Source organism: Strix aluco, chromosome 2, assembly GCF_031877795.1.
Source record: "Strix aluco isolate bStrAlu1 chromosome 2, bStrAlu1.hap1, whole genome shotgun sequence".
Classification (NCBI taxonomy): Eukaryota; Metazoa; Chordata; class Aves; order Strigiformes; family Strigidae; genus Strix; species Strix aluco.
In genome coordinates this window covers 51,413,919-51,428,827 of record NC_133932.1, presented here as the reverse complement: position 1 = coordinate 51,428,827, position 14,909 = coordinate 51,413,919, and the positions used below count along the sequence as shown (strand labels likewise).

At 38.2% G+C, this 14,909-nt stretch overlaps 1 protein-coding gene across 5 annotated transcripts in view; it reads right to left on the bottom strand.

Moving 5' to 3' along the window:
* The window catches only part of SH3KBP1 (SH3 domain containing kinase binding protein 1), a 237,431-nt gene that overhangs the window by 88,921 nt on the left and 133,601 nt on the right, over nucleotides 1-14,909 (bottom strand). For 4 of the 5 annotated variants that reach the window (XM_074814691.1, XM_074814693.1, XM_074814694.1 and 1 more), the window contains 2 exons: nucleotides 11,807-11,881; nucleotides 929-1,125 (listed from right to left, as the gene is read on the bottom strand). In XM_074814691.1, the coding sequence (XP_074670792.1) occupies nucleotides 929-1,125; nucleotides 11,807-11,881 (272 nt within the window). The remainder of the gene's footprint in view (nucleotides 1-928; nucleotides 1,126-11,806; nucleotides 11,882-14,909) is intronic. The other variant, XM_074814692.1, reaches the window with a different exon arrangement.

Genomic DNA, 14,909 nt, shown 5'->3' with positions numbered 1-14,909 from the left:
CAGAACTCCAGGCTGTGGAAGCCTCCTAACACTTCTCAGCACATCAGTAACCCTATGCAAATTTAACTGTACACTTATAGGAAGGATTTCACAGATTTTTCTTTAGTTATTACTTTATTAGAAAACAATGCACTTTTTTGTTTGTTTCTCTAACGGACATACCTTAGAGTGATCAATCCTTTTTCTTTAAAACCTCCTCCAGTTTGTTAGAAATATCTCATTTTTCCTTTCTAGCCTCTCTCTATTTCTAATTTACTTAGTGAGGCTTTGGAACAAAGAGTGCTTTTTAAAAAGATGGTCTGTTTCTATTTGTCAGAAAGTAAATTTTTTCGCCAAATGTTAATCTCAGGACATTCTTTTTATGTCATATAGAACAAACCCATAAAAAATATGCTTTCTCTTTTACTAATCCCTTTAAACAAAGATAGGTGATTTTTGACAGCATCCTTTAAATCAGCAAATCCAGTACTAAGTTGAGATATTTAGGTATTTCCCAAAGCATCCTTTTTTTTTTTTTTTTTTTTAAGCAAACTAATGGCACAATGACAGTATCTCCCTCTTAGTTTATATAAGAATTAGCAATTTTTATTTTACCATAATGTGAGTAACTGAAAGCCTGAAAAGCCTCTCCAGTCTTGTTCTCTAAAGTAGTATTTTCTCACAAAAAAAAAAGGCCAATTAAACAGATGGAGTTACAGACAGAGAAGTAAATCTTTAAGCAAAGTAACAGTTCTTGCAGGCAGCTAACCTCACTGGAATTCACCTTCTGGTGCATGGCAAAAGGAAAAAACCCCAGAATCTTATCCACAGAAAGATTAGAAAATAATGACCATAAACCTTCAAGTTTTGGCCAGTGACAGAATTTAGAACTTTAGGATGAAAAGTTCTTTAAACCAACACCAAGAGAGAATTAAGAAATGACACATACCTTATCTACTGGGAGAAAGTCATTCTCAACTTCTATTGACCGTGGTCGTAGCTTTATAGGTTTGTCTTTGAAGATATCTCCAAAGCCAACACCCTTGACCTTTTTGGGTTGGATTGTCGTGCCTCCATTGGCTCCTTCCGATTTTGTGCTGCAAGAGTCACCACCGTCACTCTCAGAGCCTGTAGCATCTTTTAGGCCTGTGAAATGGAGGGATGAAATAAGGAATCTTAGGTGTGAAGCTCACTATTTTCAAAACAGATTGTGACTGGAAAATGATCCCTCCCACCATCTTCTAAAGGAAAACAAATGCACAAGAAACAGGTAGAGAAGTAGAGAAGATGCTCTCTGTGCCATGCGCTCATTTTTGAGTTTTAAAAATCACTTTATTTCATTACATTGGTGTACCAGTTAGAACTTACACCAATCCACAAAACATGCATACTCCAGCATCAAAACTTCATGAATGAAGATGACCATTCCTTGAGTACCACGAAAATCCTTCTTCCTCAGACAAAAATTATTTGGAAGACAACTCAATAAATGAAAGAGTTAAATTCAGTTGTACATATATTGTATAAAGCCACTTAAAGCTAACAAGCAGTCAGACCAGGCGCTCTGTACCTTAAATCTGTGTGACTCATATCAAGCCAATTATGCAATTAGTATCTAAAGGTACATTACCTAACTGGGAAATATAAAGCTGAAAGCTGTTCAAACAAATTTGCAATCAAATAAGCTGCATAATATGTTCCCAGCTGAAAATTAAATCTCTGCAGCATAGACAGCCTCATAAGAAAAGCACCCATGCACACTATCCTCTAGGAACATAGTAAATCAAAACTGCATTCTGATTTGCATTACTTCTCTCAGTGAATAGGAAAATTTATCTGCACTTATCTGAAAATATCTGCTGTTTCAATAGCAGAGGCCACAGATGCAATATGGTGATATTTCAGCCACTTCACAGAATGGTGCAGAATCAGGCCAGTCACTGGCAGCAAGTGTGACCCACTGAAGCTTCCTCCAATTGAAACAATCCCCTGGATCATTTAAATCTTCCTTCCTGCATTACAGATTGACTTAACTATGTTTCCAGGTAAACCACAGCAATTGCTGCTACTACAGCACTAATTCTACCTAATAACAAACTCAAATCCTCACATTTCCCCCACAAGCATCTGTGGTGCCATAGATGTGGACCTTACAAGTCAAAGAAAGAAAAATTTCAAGTAAGCTTATCTTCTTAATTATTTTTATATCAAGGTCAATGAAATGACTGCAATGGATTTTCATGATAAGAGGCTGCCAGTAGAGAAGAAAGATTCTTTTTTAAAATCTGGACACCTAAAATCAAGTAGAGATTATACACAAAACTCTTTCCTTCTTCCCTTTGGTAAGCAAGTAATGTTACCCAAAAATTATCTGTATTTCTGCCAAAAGGAAAGAAATGGCACTAAGATTGGGCAAAGTCTACTGGATCCCTATAAAAGGGCTGCAAGTTGTGGAGCATGTGGCAAGTTTTAAAAAAATCTTCGTCATGCCCCAGTTTCTACAGTTCTCTGATGTGTATAAGCAACAGAAACAGAATGAAGCAGTGTTCCTGAGCTGAAAGCATCTGAATATAATTTCCAGCCTACACTAGAACAACCCTTCAAAACCAAATAGAGGAATTACCTGAAGAAAAAAATATTTTGAAGTCAATGAAAATCTTTATGAATAAAATTTTTAACATTAACCATTTGAACCCTTTGCTTTTGCCTCCCCAAATCAAGTGATGCCTTTGGTTTTAACAGATGGTCTCCATCCAACAACTTTCTGCCATGTTAGTGAGCAGCAACTTGTTTTGGGGGGGACTTCTTGTCTTCCTGGCAATTCACTGTTTAGCAACACAACTACCCAGTAAACCATAGTATCTTCTTCAAGGGCTACTTTAAGCTTTTCCAGTGAACCACAGAAACCAGTGCAAGTCCTGAGGCCTACAGGCACAACTTCATGATCCAGGATGCAAGGGGCTCATCTGTTAAATTGGTTTCAACACCAGGGTGCTGCTAGGAAATGAAATCAAGAATTATGTGTCAGGCCAGGATTTTTAGCAAAACTGTTAAGCAGAAAAGTTATCGTATGCTGCTCTGAGATTTTCTGTATCTGAAACATGAAAGGAGTATAAATGTGGAATTAGAGAAAGACCCCAGTTAGAAACAAACAAAAAGACTAAAGACTAGGCAAAATGCTTAGGTCCTCTGGCCTCCTGAGTGGCTGCTACATCTACCTGTTGAACACAAGTAATTTTTCTGTTTCTTTGAGTGTTCAGTTTAGATAGCATTGAACAAGTTTTTTGTTCCATAAGCTGCGCAGCACTGGAATTCAAAGGAATACTAAATAATAGTATTACAATTCTTATTATGCAGGGGTCTTGATCTCTTTACTTGGACCTTTTTATTTTCCCAAGATGGGCCTGGGGGAAAACTTCAAATCTGGTTTCACTCATTTATTATAGTAGTTAGAACAGTAGTATTTCTGCTGTCAACAAAGTAAATTCCTTGTGCTCCTTCTCTTCCAGAGCTCATGAAAGCAATAATCAGGGAATTCAAGCATTCACTGCAACCCTGCTCTGTGATGTTGTTGGCAGGAGGGGAGCGGTTATCTGTAGCAAAGCCATTCCACAATGCAGAGGCACTCAGAGGTGCAAGGGTAAATATGCCAGAGAGGTATAAATCTCTTCAGGCAACACAGCAAAGTAAAGTCACTGTCTCTTTCTTATTCCTACACCTTGTGCCTTGGGCAGTAACAGAAGAAGCTGTAAGTTCTACTAGCTAGACCTTCCCTGGCTTTGAAAAATATCAGTCACTAGGACCCTGGCTGAGACAGAGGCTAGAACCAACTTTATTTACTACTTCTAAATGCAAAGAGAATGGTCACCAGTCGACTATACTGAGTTACAAATAACATTTCTGAGCATAAAACATCTACAATTCAAAAAACTCAAATCACAGTGATCACTGTCACTTTGCTGAACAAAAGATCTTCTTGATATGGGATGGAAAAATTACCCTCTGGCAAAGGTTCCTTCTTTCATCCTTGTCAAAATCTCCTCAAACTACTCTGTGATGGAGGGAGGGAGCGGTGCAGAGACCTCCCTCCACAAGTAACTGAATTTTAACTGATGGAATCCGTGACTGCTCTTAGCTGTTCCCTGAAATGAACAGAAAAGCTAAAATAAATAATTAAAATAGGTTTTCTGCATCACTAATTGTGGGAGAAGAGGACCTGGACCTTGGCCAGTGGATGGAAGTAAAATATGGAAGTAATTACAGGAATTACTCAAGAGGTCTCACATGCACTTCCAGATCTTTGAAGTCTGTATGAGAGAGAAAGCAGAAACCTCAAGGGGCTCCAATAAGAATTAGGCTTTTGTTTCTGGGTCATCACTTGTTTTTTATAATGACATCTTCATCTTTTATGATCATTCTTCTATGATAAGACATCACACCTTGTATCAGAAACCTCACCTCAGGCTTACAACAGACTTCCCTAGCATCACCCATCTGTGCTTGATGATAATCCAAGAATCATTTCATTCTCTATGCTGTCACAGAGCTTTGTCTCAGAATACAGTCCTCATAATGAAAGCAACATAGGAAATAACAGGTTTATTTGGCTTTTTTTTTAAATGAGGACAGAATGGACTGAAGTTATGCCTGTCCAAACTAAACTGCATTTGAGTGGCCAGATACAGAGATCAGTCTTACAAAGGTCTTTCAAAGTTAAAAGAATTCTTTCTGATCAACTGGGAAAGTGACATAATCTATTATTTTTTGACTGACACAAACTGAGGAGCCCTCTGGACTTAAATAAATAAATAAGTAACAATAGAAGCCCTGGCTTTTCCAAGAACTAGTCTGCTCTTGCTCTTATCACTTCATGGCTGAGGGCAAGAGGCAAAAGTGACAGAAGAGGAGGACTATATGCAGTGGAAACAGAACAAATTAGATAAAATGAAGATCTGTGGTAACATTAAGAAACAGTAGTGTAGTGCTTAAATACAGAACAGTCCTGCAAAGAATAAACTACCATGCTTCTACTCTTAAAGATGTGCTAAGGAGAGTCTCTTATGTTCCTCTGAAGGTACATGAGATATACACATCTGATTTGTACAGATAAAAGAACTTGCAAGCAAGGATTTGCAATACTATATCCACGCTTGCCTGACAAGTTCTCTCCTCTCATTTATTTTTCCATTGGGTTGTTCCCTGATCGATCTATCTATCTATCTATCTATCTATCTATCTATCTATCTATCTATCTATCTATCTATCTCAAGATATATATGCCAGCAATTCTCTTGGAGCAATCTTGCCAAGTGAGGCTGCACTGGCCTCCCCAGCCCTGCCTACACAAGAAAGGGATGGCTGAGGTGATCTCTCCTCCTAAAGCAGAAAAATGTCACTCTTCCAACCATCCACCTTTTTTTCTTTTTTTTTTTCTTCAGGTTTTCATGTCCTTTTTAGCCAGCACTGCAAACAGCTTAGTAGGAGAACAGAGCTGGGTGGATAGTTTCCCCAAAAGACAAAATGTAGCCCATGGATACAGCTGGGAACTAAGCAGGAATCTCAGTGACCTATTTGTCAGATTATGAACTTTAAACATGAAATTTTCTTCAAGAGCAGCTACAGTTAGCAGGGAGGTCAAGTTGCTCAATGGACATTAAAAACAGGAGAACATTTCAGTTGGCACAGTCATCTGCTGCTGCTCACTGGTACACCCACGCAGTCTGAACCAGCTGTGGCAGAGCTATGAACTTGAGTACTAAGGTAAGGCCAGCAGCTCAGCAAACTGCTATCCTCAGAAACACTGAGCACATCCTGCTTTTCTTTAAGTCTAGTTATTAAATACTTCTAATATAGCCAGGATAGGATAAAAGCTACAGTAGTCTGGCCTCTCACTTTTTTCTTTTTTAACAGCAACTTTTCTAGAATCTGCCAGCTCTCTGTCAGTATTTGGAGAGCTGACAAGCTAAGAACATAACATCAACAAGGTGCTTACTAACATGCCTACTACCACACCAGTCCTAATAGTAAGAATATATTTCAAATCTTTAAAATTTCTCAGGACATAAGTCTTTTGGGGCTGTCACTTCCCATTTCTGGCTCTACAAGCAAACACACTATTCTTTTACCTAGATTTATTGTTGCTGAATCATCTGTAGCACCACAAGGTAAAGCTCAAATCTGAGTATTGGGTGTACTTTTATAGTAAGCTCCTTGAAGTCTGAACAATGGCAGCATCAGCAGCAAGAAGTTAAAACTCCCAGGAGCCAACCTTTCCCACCTTTTGGCTGGGAGAAGATACGGGACTACTGACATACAGCTATTTCAAAACACTTAAGAGCTCTAAGATTCTGTGCTGCTTCATGCTCCTTACAAATGCAAGCTAATTTAGTATTCATGAAGATTAAATTCTCACAACACTGTCTGGAGGAATTTCGCACTTCACACACACTTTTTCCTCTATGGGTATATAAGAAAGATTAGTTTTCTCAAGACATTTCAAACACACCACGCTCCTGCTATGCCAGTTATGGGTCTTTTGAGAGTAACATTCTGAAATGCACCAAAACAGATTAGTTCAAACAGGGATTAAAAAGCAACCGCAACATTAGATTTAATTCACCAACAGCCCCAGAGCTGTGCTGGCATCAAACCAAGATTCTAAATCAGAAAGATATTTAGGGATGATAAAGGGCTGTGTAAACTAAAGCTGTTAAAACAAAAATAAACAGCTGTGATAAAATTAATTCCATTCAAAGCAGGAAACCGATTGTTTCTAAAGAGCTTAAAATGGCAGGAAAAAGGGGGACTATATTGTGAGCTTTACAGAGCTTTCTATTTTGAGCTGTTATTTAGCAATTTGATTTTTGTTCTTTATTCTGGATTGTTCTCTCTGCAATTTATGGCACTGGGTGAAAGACGGACCACTCTGACAATGTATAAGCCAACGATGCTCTGGCTCTAAGCACGTCTCAGGCTAGCTCTGTTAAGTGATGTAAAGGTCAGCTGTTCAGAGGCACACACACCTGAGACGATGCAATGGATCTCCTGATTTGGTCTGGCAGCCCAAAGAGAAATGCTGTCAACTGTGTTTAATAGAACAAAGAACTGTGTAAATGGAGCTTATTGGGATTTTTGCCTTTTATGGAAGGGAAAGAAAGTGAGGGGAAACATGTCCTTTCCTTCTATTTAGAGAATGACAGCATGGAACGCCCGAATAACTGCTCTGAATGACAAAGAAGGTGAAGTTATACATGGCAATTGCAGTAGACGAGACCGGAACTGCCCTTCCTTTTCCTCACATACTGGTGAAAGCAGAACAAATACTCACAGCCAACAAGGTATTTATCTTGAGCTTCCTTTCTGTCAAAGTCCTGTATTTTGTTGAAGATATCCCCAACAACATTCCATAGTGTCATAAAAAAATCATAAACCAGAAAAGGAAGTTTGATTTTAAATATTACTGTAGAACAAAGCCGTGTTGATTCTTCATAGTTTAAAGGTTAATAAATTCATGCTTTCAAAAAACAAATTTATGCTTCTTTACCAAGAGTAGTTATACATGTACAAATGGCTGAGGCAGACTATCTCAATATTAGTCATTATTTATTATTCTCAGTTATATTCCTTGAAGAAATGTAGTTGTGTAATCTAAACATTTTGTCATTTCCTTTCAGCATGTTCGTTCTCCTTAGCACAACAGTTCTTGCCACATAAGAAACAGCCCCAAGATTTTTACGCTTGCACAAGAAATCATGCAGGGAAAAGGGGAGCGGTGTCCAGCACCACATAGCAGCATGCATTAAGGGCAATGCAGCGCAAGCATCCTCTGCAGCATGAATACAGAGCCATCAATACGGAAGTTGGTGGCTTCATCTCATCCCCAGCCACTTCCCCGAGTACTGGAAGAGTGAGTAGAAACAATCATTCATTCATTCAGGAGCTCTACAACTGTACCATTGTTGTCTTTATTTTGGAACTATTTTTCACCACCCTTGTTCTCACCAAGTACAGGAACACGTTATTACACGTGAAAGGACGGGTAAGCAACCACAGCCAAAGGGTTCTTTACCTGCCACTCACCAAAAACCAGTCTATTGTGAGACTCATGGAAAACCACTTGGTAGTGGAAGTTCAAATCAACAGAAGGATTTAATGTGTTTCACCCCAATCAACATACTCTTCCACCCATCACCCCCAATCCCTTGCCCAAAGGGTACATTCATTCTCCAGAAAACAGGATGCTTATTTTTAATCATAAAAATTTCCCTCACCCAACTTTAGCATTGTTCCTTCTCAGATGTTATTTTTCATTGTAGCAGCTGTGCATTTATTATATGCTCTTCTTTGTAAGCAAGTTATAAGAAGTTAAGGTGAAATAAAAAATTGTAACTGTCTTCTCTTCAGAACTGCTAAAATCACATTTGGGTTTCTCATTTAACTTCACTCACATTCAGACACTTAAAAGGGGTTAATAATGTCATAAATACATCAACCATATTGATTTCTTGGAACTATCACCAGCCATAGTTCCTCAAAGATTAGGGGGAGGGTAAAAAAAAAAAAAAAAAGAAAAAGAAAAAAAAAGTGGTGAAGCAATAGAAAACACAATTAAGGTTACTCACGAATATTTCTGTTTCAACGATCCTGTCTCATCTTCTTCCATTATATCTAATATCTATTACTGACAGCATTGTGGATCCACACATAAGGAAAGAGAGGCAAATATTTGTCAAATCAAGCATGGTATCTGCCCTGTTCCTCAGTTATAGCATCTTCGAAGAAAAAGAAAGCGAAGGAAGAAAGAGAAATTAAACCAGTAAAAATAAAAAAAAAAAAAATAGAAATCCAAGAAGCATTTTTTGTGGAGGTGCAGGAAAGTTGCAGGATGAGAGAAAAGAGGGCTGTGATCAACAAAACAATAAGTAACTTTCTGTTGCTGTGTGTCTCTCTTGGCCCAGCATACACAGTAGCAAAGATTTTCTGACAGCAGGTTGATGAGCAGAATGCCAAAGGAGTTGGAATTATCACTGAGCAAAGCCTGGCATACCTAATGACCAAAAAAGCCATGTCAGCGTATGAAGGCAAGGCTGGGTGTTTATGCAGGAGACAATCTTGCATATTTCAGTGGAAGGTATCTCTAGAAGCACCTACACGCTAACTCAACAGCGTTTAGCTATTACAGGCCTTGGTCAAGTAAGAAAATTTCTCTTAAACACAGCAGTCGCAAAATAGCTTTCAAAACAAAAGTATTTAGCACTAAGCATATGTTTGTAAAGTAAAAGCTCTAAGCTTGCTTCAGAAGTTGAGCAACACTTCATGCAATGTGGTACAGGTGAACCCAAGCACCCTTTGGGCATAAGTAATCTAAAGCTATGAACTGAGCTTAATTTATAGAGGAATCAGAAAGCTGAAATAAGAGCAGCTGTGGGTTGTTTTAAACAGACATCCCTAAATGAAAATAATTCTGTGGAATGCCTCCAAATGATTTTCACTGAAGATACAAGTGTATGGATATTTGTCTAAAAATAAGGACCACAGGTCAGATAACAAATGGAAGGAGCTGGCCACCCCTTCGGTAGGCCTGTTTGGGAAGAACACGAGTACGCAGGAAGTGAGCTGCAAATTAGATGTAGCAGGAAGAAAAAGGAACCCTCTTTTTTGTTTGTTAATTTAGGAGATAACATCTCTGATAGTATCAACAATGCCAACCCTCATTTTGTTTAAAACTTTCCTGGATGACCTGGTTTTGCGTATCGCCCACTTCAGTCTCAGTTCTGAACCCAGTAAGCAACAAATAGGCCACAAATGTAGCTGGACACCTGATCTTCTGAGATGCAGTTTTACACAGAAAGCAAAATATCTCTGCAGCAAGAAACAAAATGCAAGTCTCAACCAAATGCCAAAGGAGGTAGTATTAAACAAGACCTCTTTTGTCAGCTTTAAAAATAAAGTTTAGATGGGTGTTTGCCCAGAGCAACATGATACAATCTACTGTGGGTAAAGCTGTCTTCTTCCAGCTGATTATTAAGCATACCTGCAGACAGCTATCCAATCCTGCACTCTGTCAAATCAGTTTGATGACATTTATTTTTTATGATATGGCACAATCACAGGCCAGTATTATTAACAAGGAGAACTAAATGCAGAGCTCTAGCACAACTGGAAAGTGACTGAATTCTTCCTGACTTCACTTAGGCTCACCCTAAATGACTCGATAAAAGGAGAAGGGCCATTTGACTCTTAATGGAAAATTGACTGGGCACAGAGAGCAGGTTTCTGGAAAACTGTGAAAGGTAATGTTAGGGCAACACTGCCCAGAAAGATTAATGTTGTGAAATTAAAGTCTCCAAAGGCAGACCTTGCATCTGATTTGAAGCTAGACCTTAAAGTCAGAAGTCAAGCATACTGGAGATTTACTTCATAAATCCTTACTATGCTCATCAGATAGGTGGGTTCGAGGACATGATGGTCTAAGAACTCTGCAAGAAGCATGTAATTTGACTGATGCACAAGCAGTCATGAAGACTATAAGGTGAGAAGCAGCAGAAAAATGTGAAAACCACCAGCCACATGGTCTGCTCCAGCCAGAGCAAGAGCTTAGCTGGAATCTTGAGAAGAGCTGCAGAAAAGAGATGAATTCTGGTAGACAGGGAGATAATTCTCCATGAGGAAATACTCACAGCTGCACACATTCACAAAGATTTTTGTTTAAAAAAAGATCAGCTTTTGTTTAAAAAAAGAAAGTGTAAGTGCAAGTTATCAGAATAGAAGACTACCACTTCAACTGCTTCATCCTTTGCCGTGAACATGCATAAGACGGAAGTCCTCAGCAGTAGAAGAGCAAACACCCCCCACCCAGGAAGGAGGAAGAAGGGCAGCACAGCTCGGATCTTCTCAAGAGAAAACTGTCTGGGACGAAAGCAGATGCCGAAGTTAGCACAACATCCTGCTCACCGGAGGACAGGACTGAACACTTTGTACTTAGTCACACTGAATGTGACTCAGTAGGATCTCTTTCTGCTAGATTTCTCGATGAGGAAGCAGGTGGAAGGACAGATTTCTGTCTTCCTTGCTTCCTCTGTCTGGCATCTGATGGTTACATCCTGTCTTAACAGGGTAGTAAAAGCGTTATGAAAAGCAGCATGTTCCCTGCTTCCAAAATGCAGAAGGCAAAAACCTGAACATTAAATTAAAGTAGCTTTATATCTTTTACCCTCTTTGGCAGAAAAAATGTATCAGCCAAAATGCTGTGAGTAATAGCTGTCAAAGACAGAATGCCAAAGGAAGAGCATGCAGTAAATTTTAAAAAAGCAAAAAAAAACCCCAAAAAAACCCCAACAACAACAAAAAAAAAAAAAAACAAACAAAAACCAAAACTCACAATGTTCTTTAAGAAAAGCAAAGCATATTTTATGAATTCAGCAATCACAATGGGAACTTTTATTTTTAGAGCAGGACTTTTAATTCAAAGATTTGAGGTTATTATCAACAGTCTTCATGTTTCAGGTGGCAAAAATGATGAGACTAAATGGGCTTAATTTCAATCCATAGTTGAGACCCAAACATCCAATGTAATTTACAATTTATTGTGGGCTTACACACATACCTTATATGGACAATTAACATACACATGCACAGAAGGAAGGAGTGCATTCTCATCGCATTAAGGCTAGGCAGTTCATCAGCAGCAAACTGACTTTAGCTTACAGACATATATGCATGTAGAGTAGCCATAAGTGAGTAGCAGTGGCACATTTTACAAGTGTAGATAAATCAAACAAATACAGAGGACTAAAGCTATTGCTTGTTGATTTTGAAACACACTCACTGTTATAGCGTCTGTAGCTGTCAATCTTTGCCGGTGCCACTCTGTACAGAATTGTCCCTTCAAAGGCAGATTTTCCTGACAGCAGGCAAGAGAAGGAAAGACGAAAAAAAAGAGAAGGGGCAGGGTGGGGGTGAAGAGATCGAATGATGGTAAAAAGAAGGGAAAGGAAGAAGTTTTAATCTGTATTTTCAGTCACTAGCATTTTTAAAGCCTCATTAGCAAAACAACGAGAATATTAACAAAAGTATCTGATTGTACATGAAGTTAAAATCTTCTTACTGCATGTATGTCAGATAAAAGAATCTCATGTTTTTGCTAAAGCTGTTCTTTACAATGTCCAACAGAATGCATTTTTCTTAGGTTTTGTCTGTTGTCCATCAAGTTGCAAGACTTGCAAATGAAATTATTTGTCTGTCTTATTCAGCCTCCTCACATAGCACAGGGGAAGCCTGAAAAAAATTATTACTCCAATGATGTACTCACAGTGGCTCAACACTCTTGATGCAAATGTAGTGCACTCGAACAAACACAGCTGACATCCAAACAGGGCAATGAAATACTCACATTTCTTTAATATGCCAGGATCCTGTGAGCATCAGAAATACTGCATCTTTCCAAGATGACTTATTAGAAACATTTTGGACATGGAACTGGTCTTAAACAATGCTTAGTTGAAGGGATAGGACACTAAAATCTCAATAAACCAGTTTTTCAGCCAATAGCTTAACCATGTGTTTGACTTGGCACACATTAACAAAAACAAAATACTAAAATTAAAAAAAGAAAACAATAACAACCCCCCCCCCCAACAAATTCCACTTCTCATCTTAGATCTTTAACATAACATTTTTATTATCAAAACCATTAATTTCTTGGGTTTTTTTTCTTTGATAGCAAGATAACTCATGCTCTGACACTTATGATATGAAATTCAAGTGAAGGTAAAGGCATGAGCAGCTGAAGTGTTTTCTGTGTTGTTTTTTTTTTTTAACCCAAGGTACCCAGGCAAGCCCAAGAATATACCAGTGTTAGCTTGTTGCCAGTCTTACCTAGGTATACCATCATAAAAATTAATGTCTTCAGTAAAATTTTATAGCAAAATAGCTACTACATGTGAATTGTCCCAACATAGCATCACACCCATTTTGGTACCTAAAACGTGTATTTTTTTTCCCCTGCATATCATTCTGTTGGACTTTCAGAAAATAAAAACCTATACTCATTTATGTATTGTAAAAAGCTGGTTTTTTGTTTTGTTCTTGCAGTTTAATTAATAACAAAAGTTTTTCCTTGCCTTATTTTTACACAATGAGGAAGCAAAAAAGCCACAAATCCATCTTTCCACCTTGTTTTTACAAAATACCATTAAAAGAATGCTATTAAAACAGTCAAAGTACAATTAAGAAATTGCTAAGAGAAAGTTATGTTAAGCCTCATGACATTGAGGAAAGCCAGAGACAGTAATGGACATCTGAAGTTTTAAGAACTCAAAATACAGGAGGTTGCCTGACTGAACTATCAGCTGATCAGTCTATCATCAGTTCTAACTCCAGCAGACATGACTTCTCAGTGGCCATCACTAACAGGTTCTAAAAATAGTTGATTGACAGGCCTAGCAATTCCTGAACAGACACATACAAGAGACAACAAGGTATAAAAGGCCACCTCTAAATGCCTGGAACATACTAAAATGCTTTTGAAATCATCTCCTTAACATTGTGACTCTCTCAGATACGATTTATTTGACTACATGAAAACTTTTTGCTTCTCAACAGACTGTAATAACAGTGGTATTGAAAATATTCTTAAAATTAATACTACATATCTGAGAAATCTAGAAAGTAATATGATAATTCATATATCCATTTAATACAGTAATAAAATCATAATGTATACTTCCTGTTTATGCTGTAACAGTCAGTCAAAGAAAATAGATGTTTTAATTTAAGAGGATGTTTTAAAGAACAAGGAACTCTTGTTTACTCTAAGGCCACCTGATCCTGTCCATACTTACATTCTGAAACGTGCCTTTGAAGACAAAAAATTTGGCAGTCACCTTACAGTTGGGACAAATACTTTAAAAACAAACAAACAACCCCCCAAACCTTTTGATCTTGTAACAGTCTCACTTTCCAATCTGCTGAGCACCCACCATCTGAAGGGAAGCACAGGTTCCCAACGCTTTGAAGTTAAGTCACTTGGGCACTTCCAAAACTAGTCCCAGACATTTGCAAAAAAGGGGCTTTTTGTGCTGAAGAAACTTCTGAGGTTACTCTATGGCAGAGCGTGACAAGAAACTAAGACAATTCCTTCTGGCCATTTACTCTGATCTGCCATAAAATTTACATGGACACAACAAAACCAGTAAAATCAGACAACACCCTTCTCCCCATTGGGCCTGTGTAGGTCATAACGAAGGATAGAGAAATATGCATTTTTATTAACCTTATTCCTAAAAAGCCAAGTTATATCGTTTTTCTCTTCTGTATGTCTTTCACTTTGAGTTAACCAAAAATTACATTTGCCCTTCCATAAAGGCTCTCTTTAGAGAGGGTCAGTAAAATGTGATTAAAAGATCAAGCTAGCTGAGTTTCACCAAAGCATTAAATTTAACTATTAACTCAAAAATATTCTTGTGTTTACACAGTGCCCCTTCTCCAAAGATGCCATGCTTCTTTCCCAAGTCTCACAGTAAACCTGCCAAGTATTACCTTATCCATTTTACAAGCTTGGCTGAAGAGTTCAAGGTTGCTGCTCAAGATTGCAGAGCCACACCCCAAGCCTTTCTAGGCCACTCCAGAAGCTGTGTGGAACCTCAGTGACCACCCAGGGTTCTAGTTCAATGCGCAAGTACAGCCCCTCGCACTTGAGTGCTAACTTAATAACCTAGATTTCATATTCAAGGTTTCTGCCTTACGAAGTCCTGTGATACAGACATATTCAAACAATGTTTCCAGAGAAACAAAAAGGAGCTATTGCAGCTTTGAAGTGCTGCCATACCTTGTCATCCACAGAGGAAAGAGTTGATCTAGAGGCATGAATGTGTACCCTTGAGATGTTATTCAGAGCATTTCAACAGTAATGTTAGCCTGATGTCCAAATC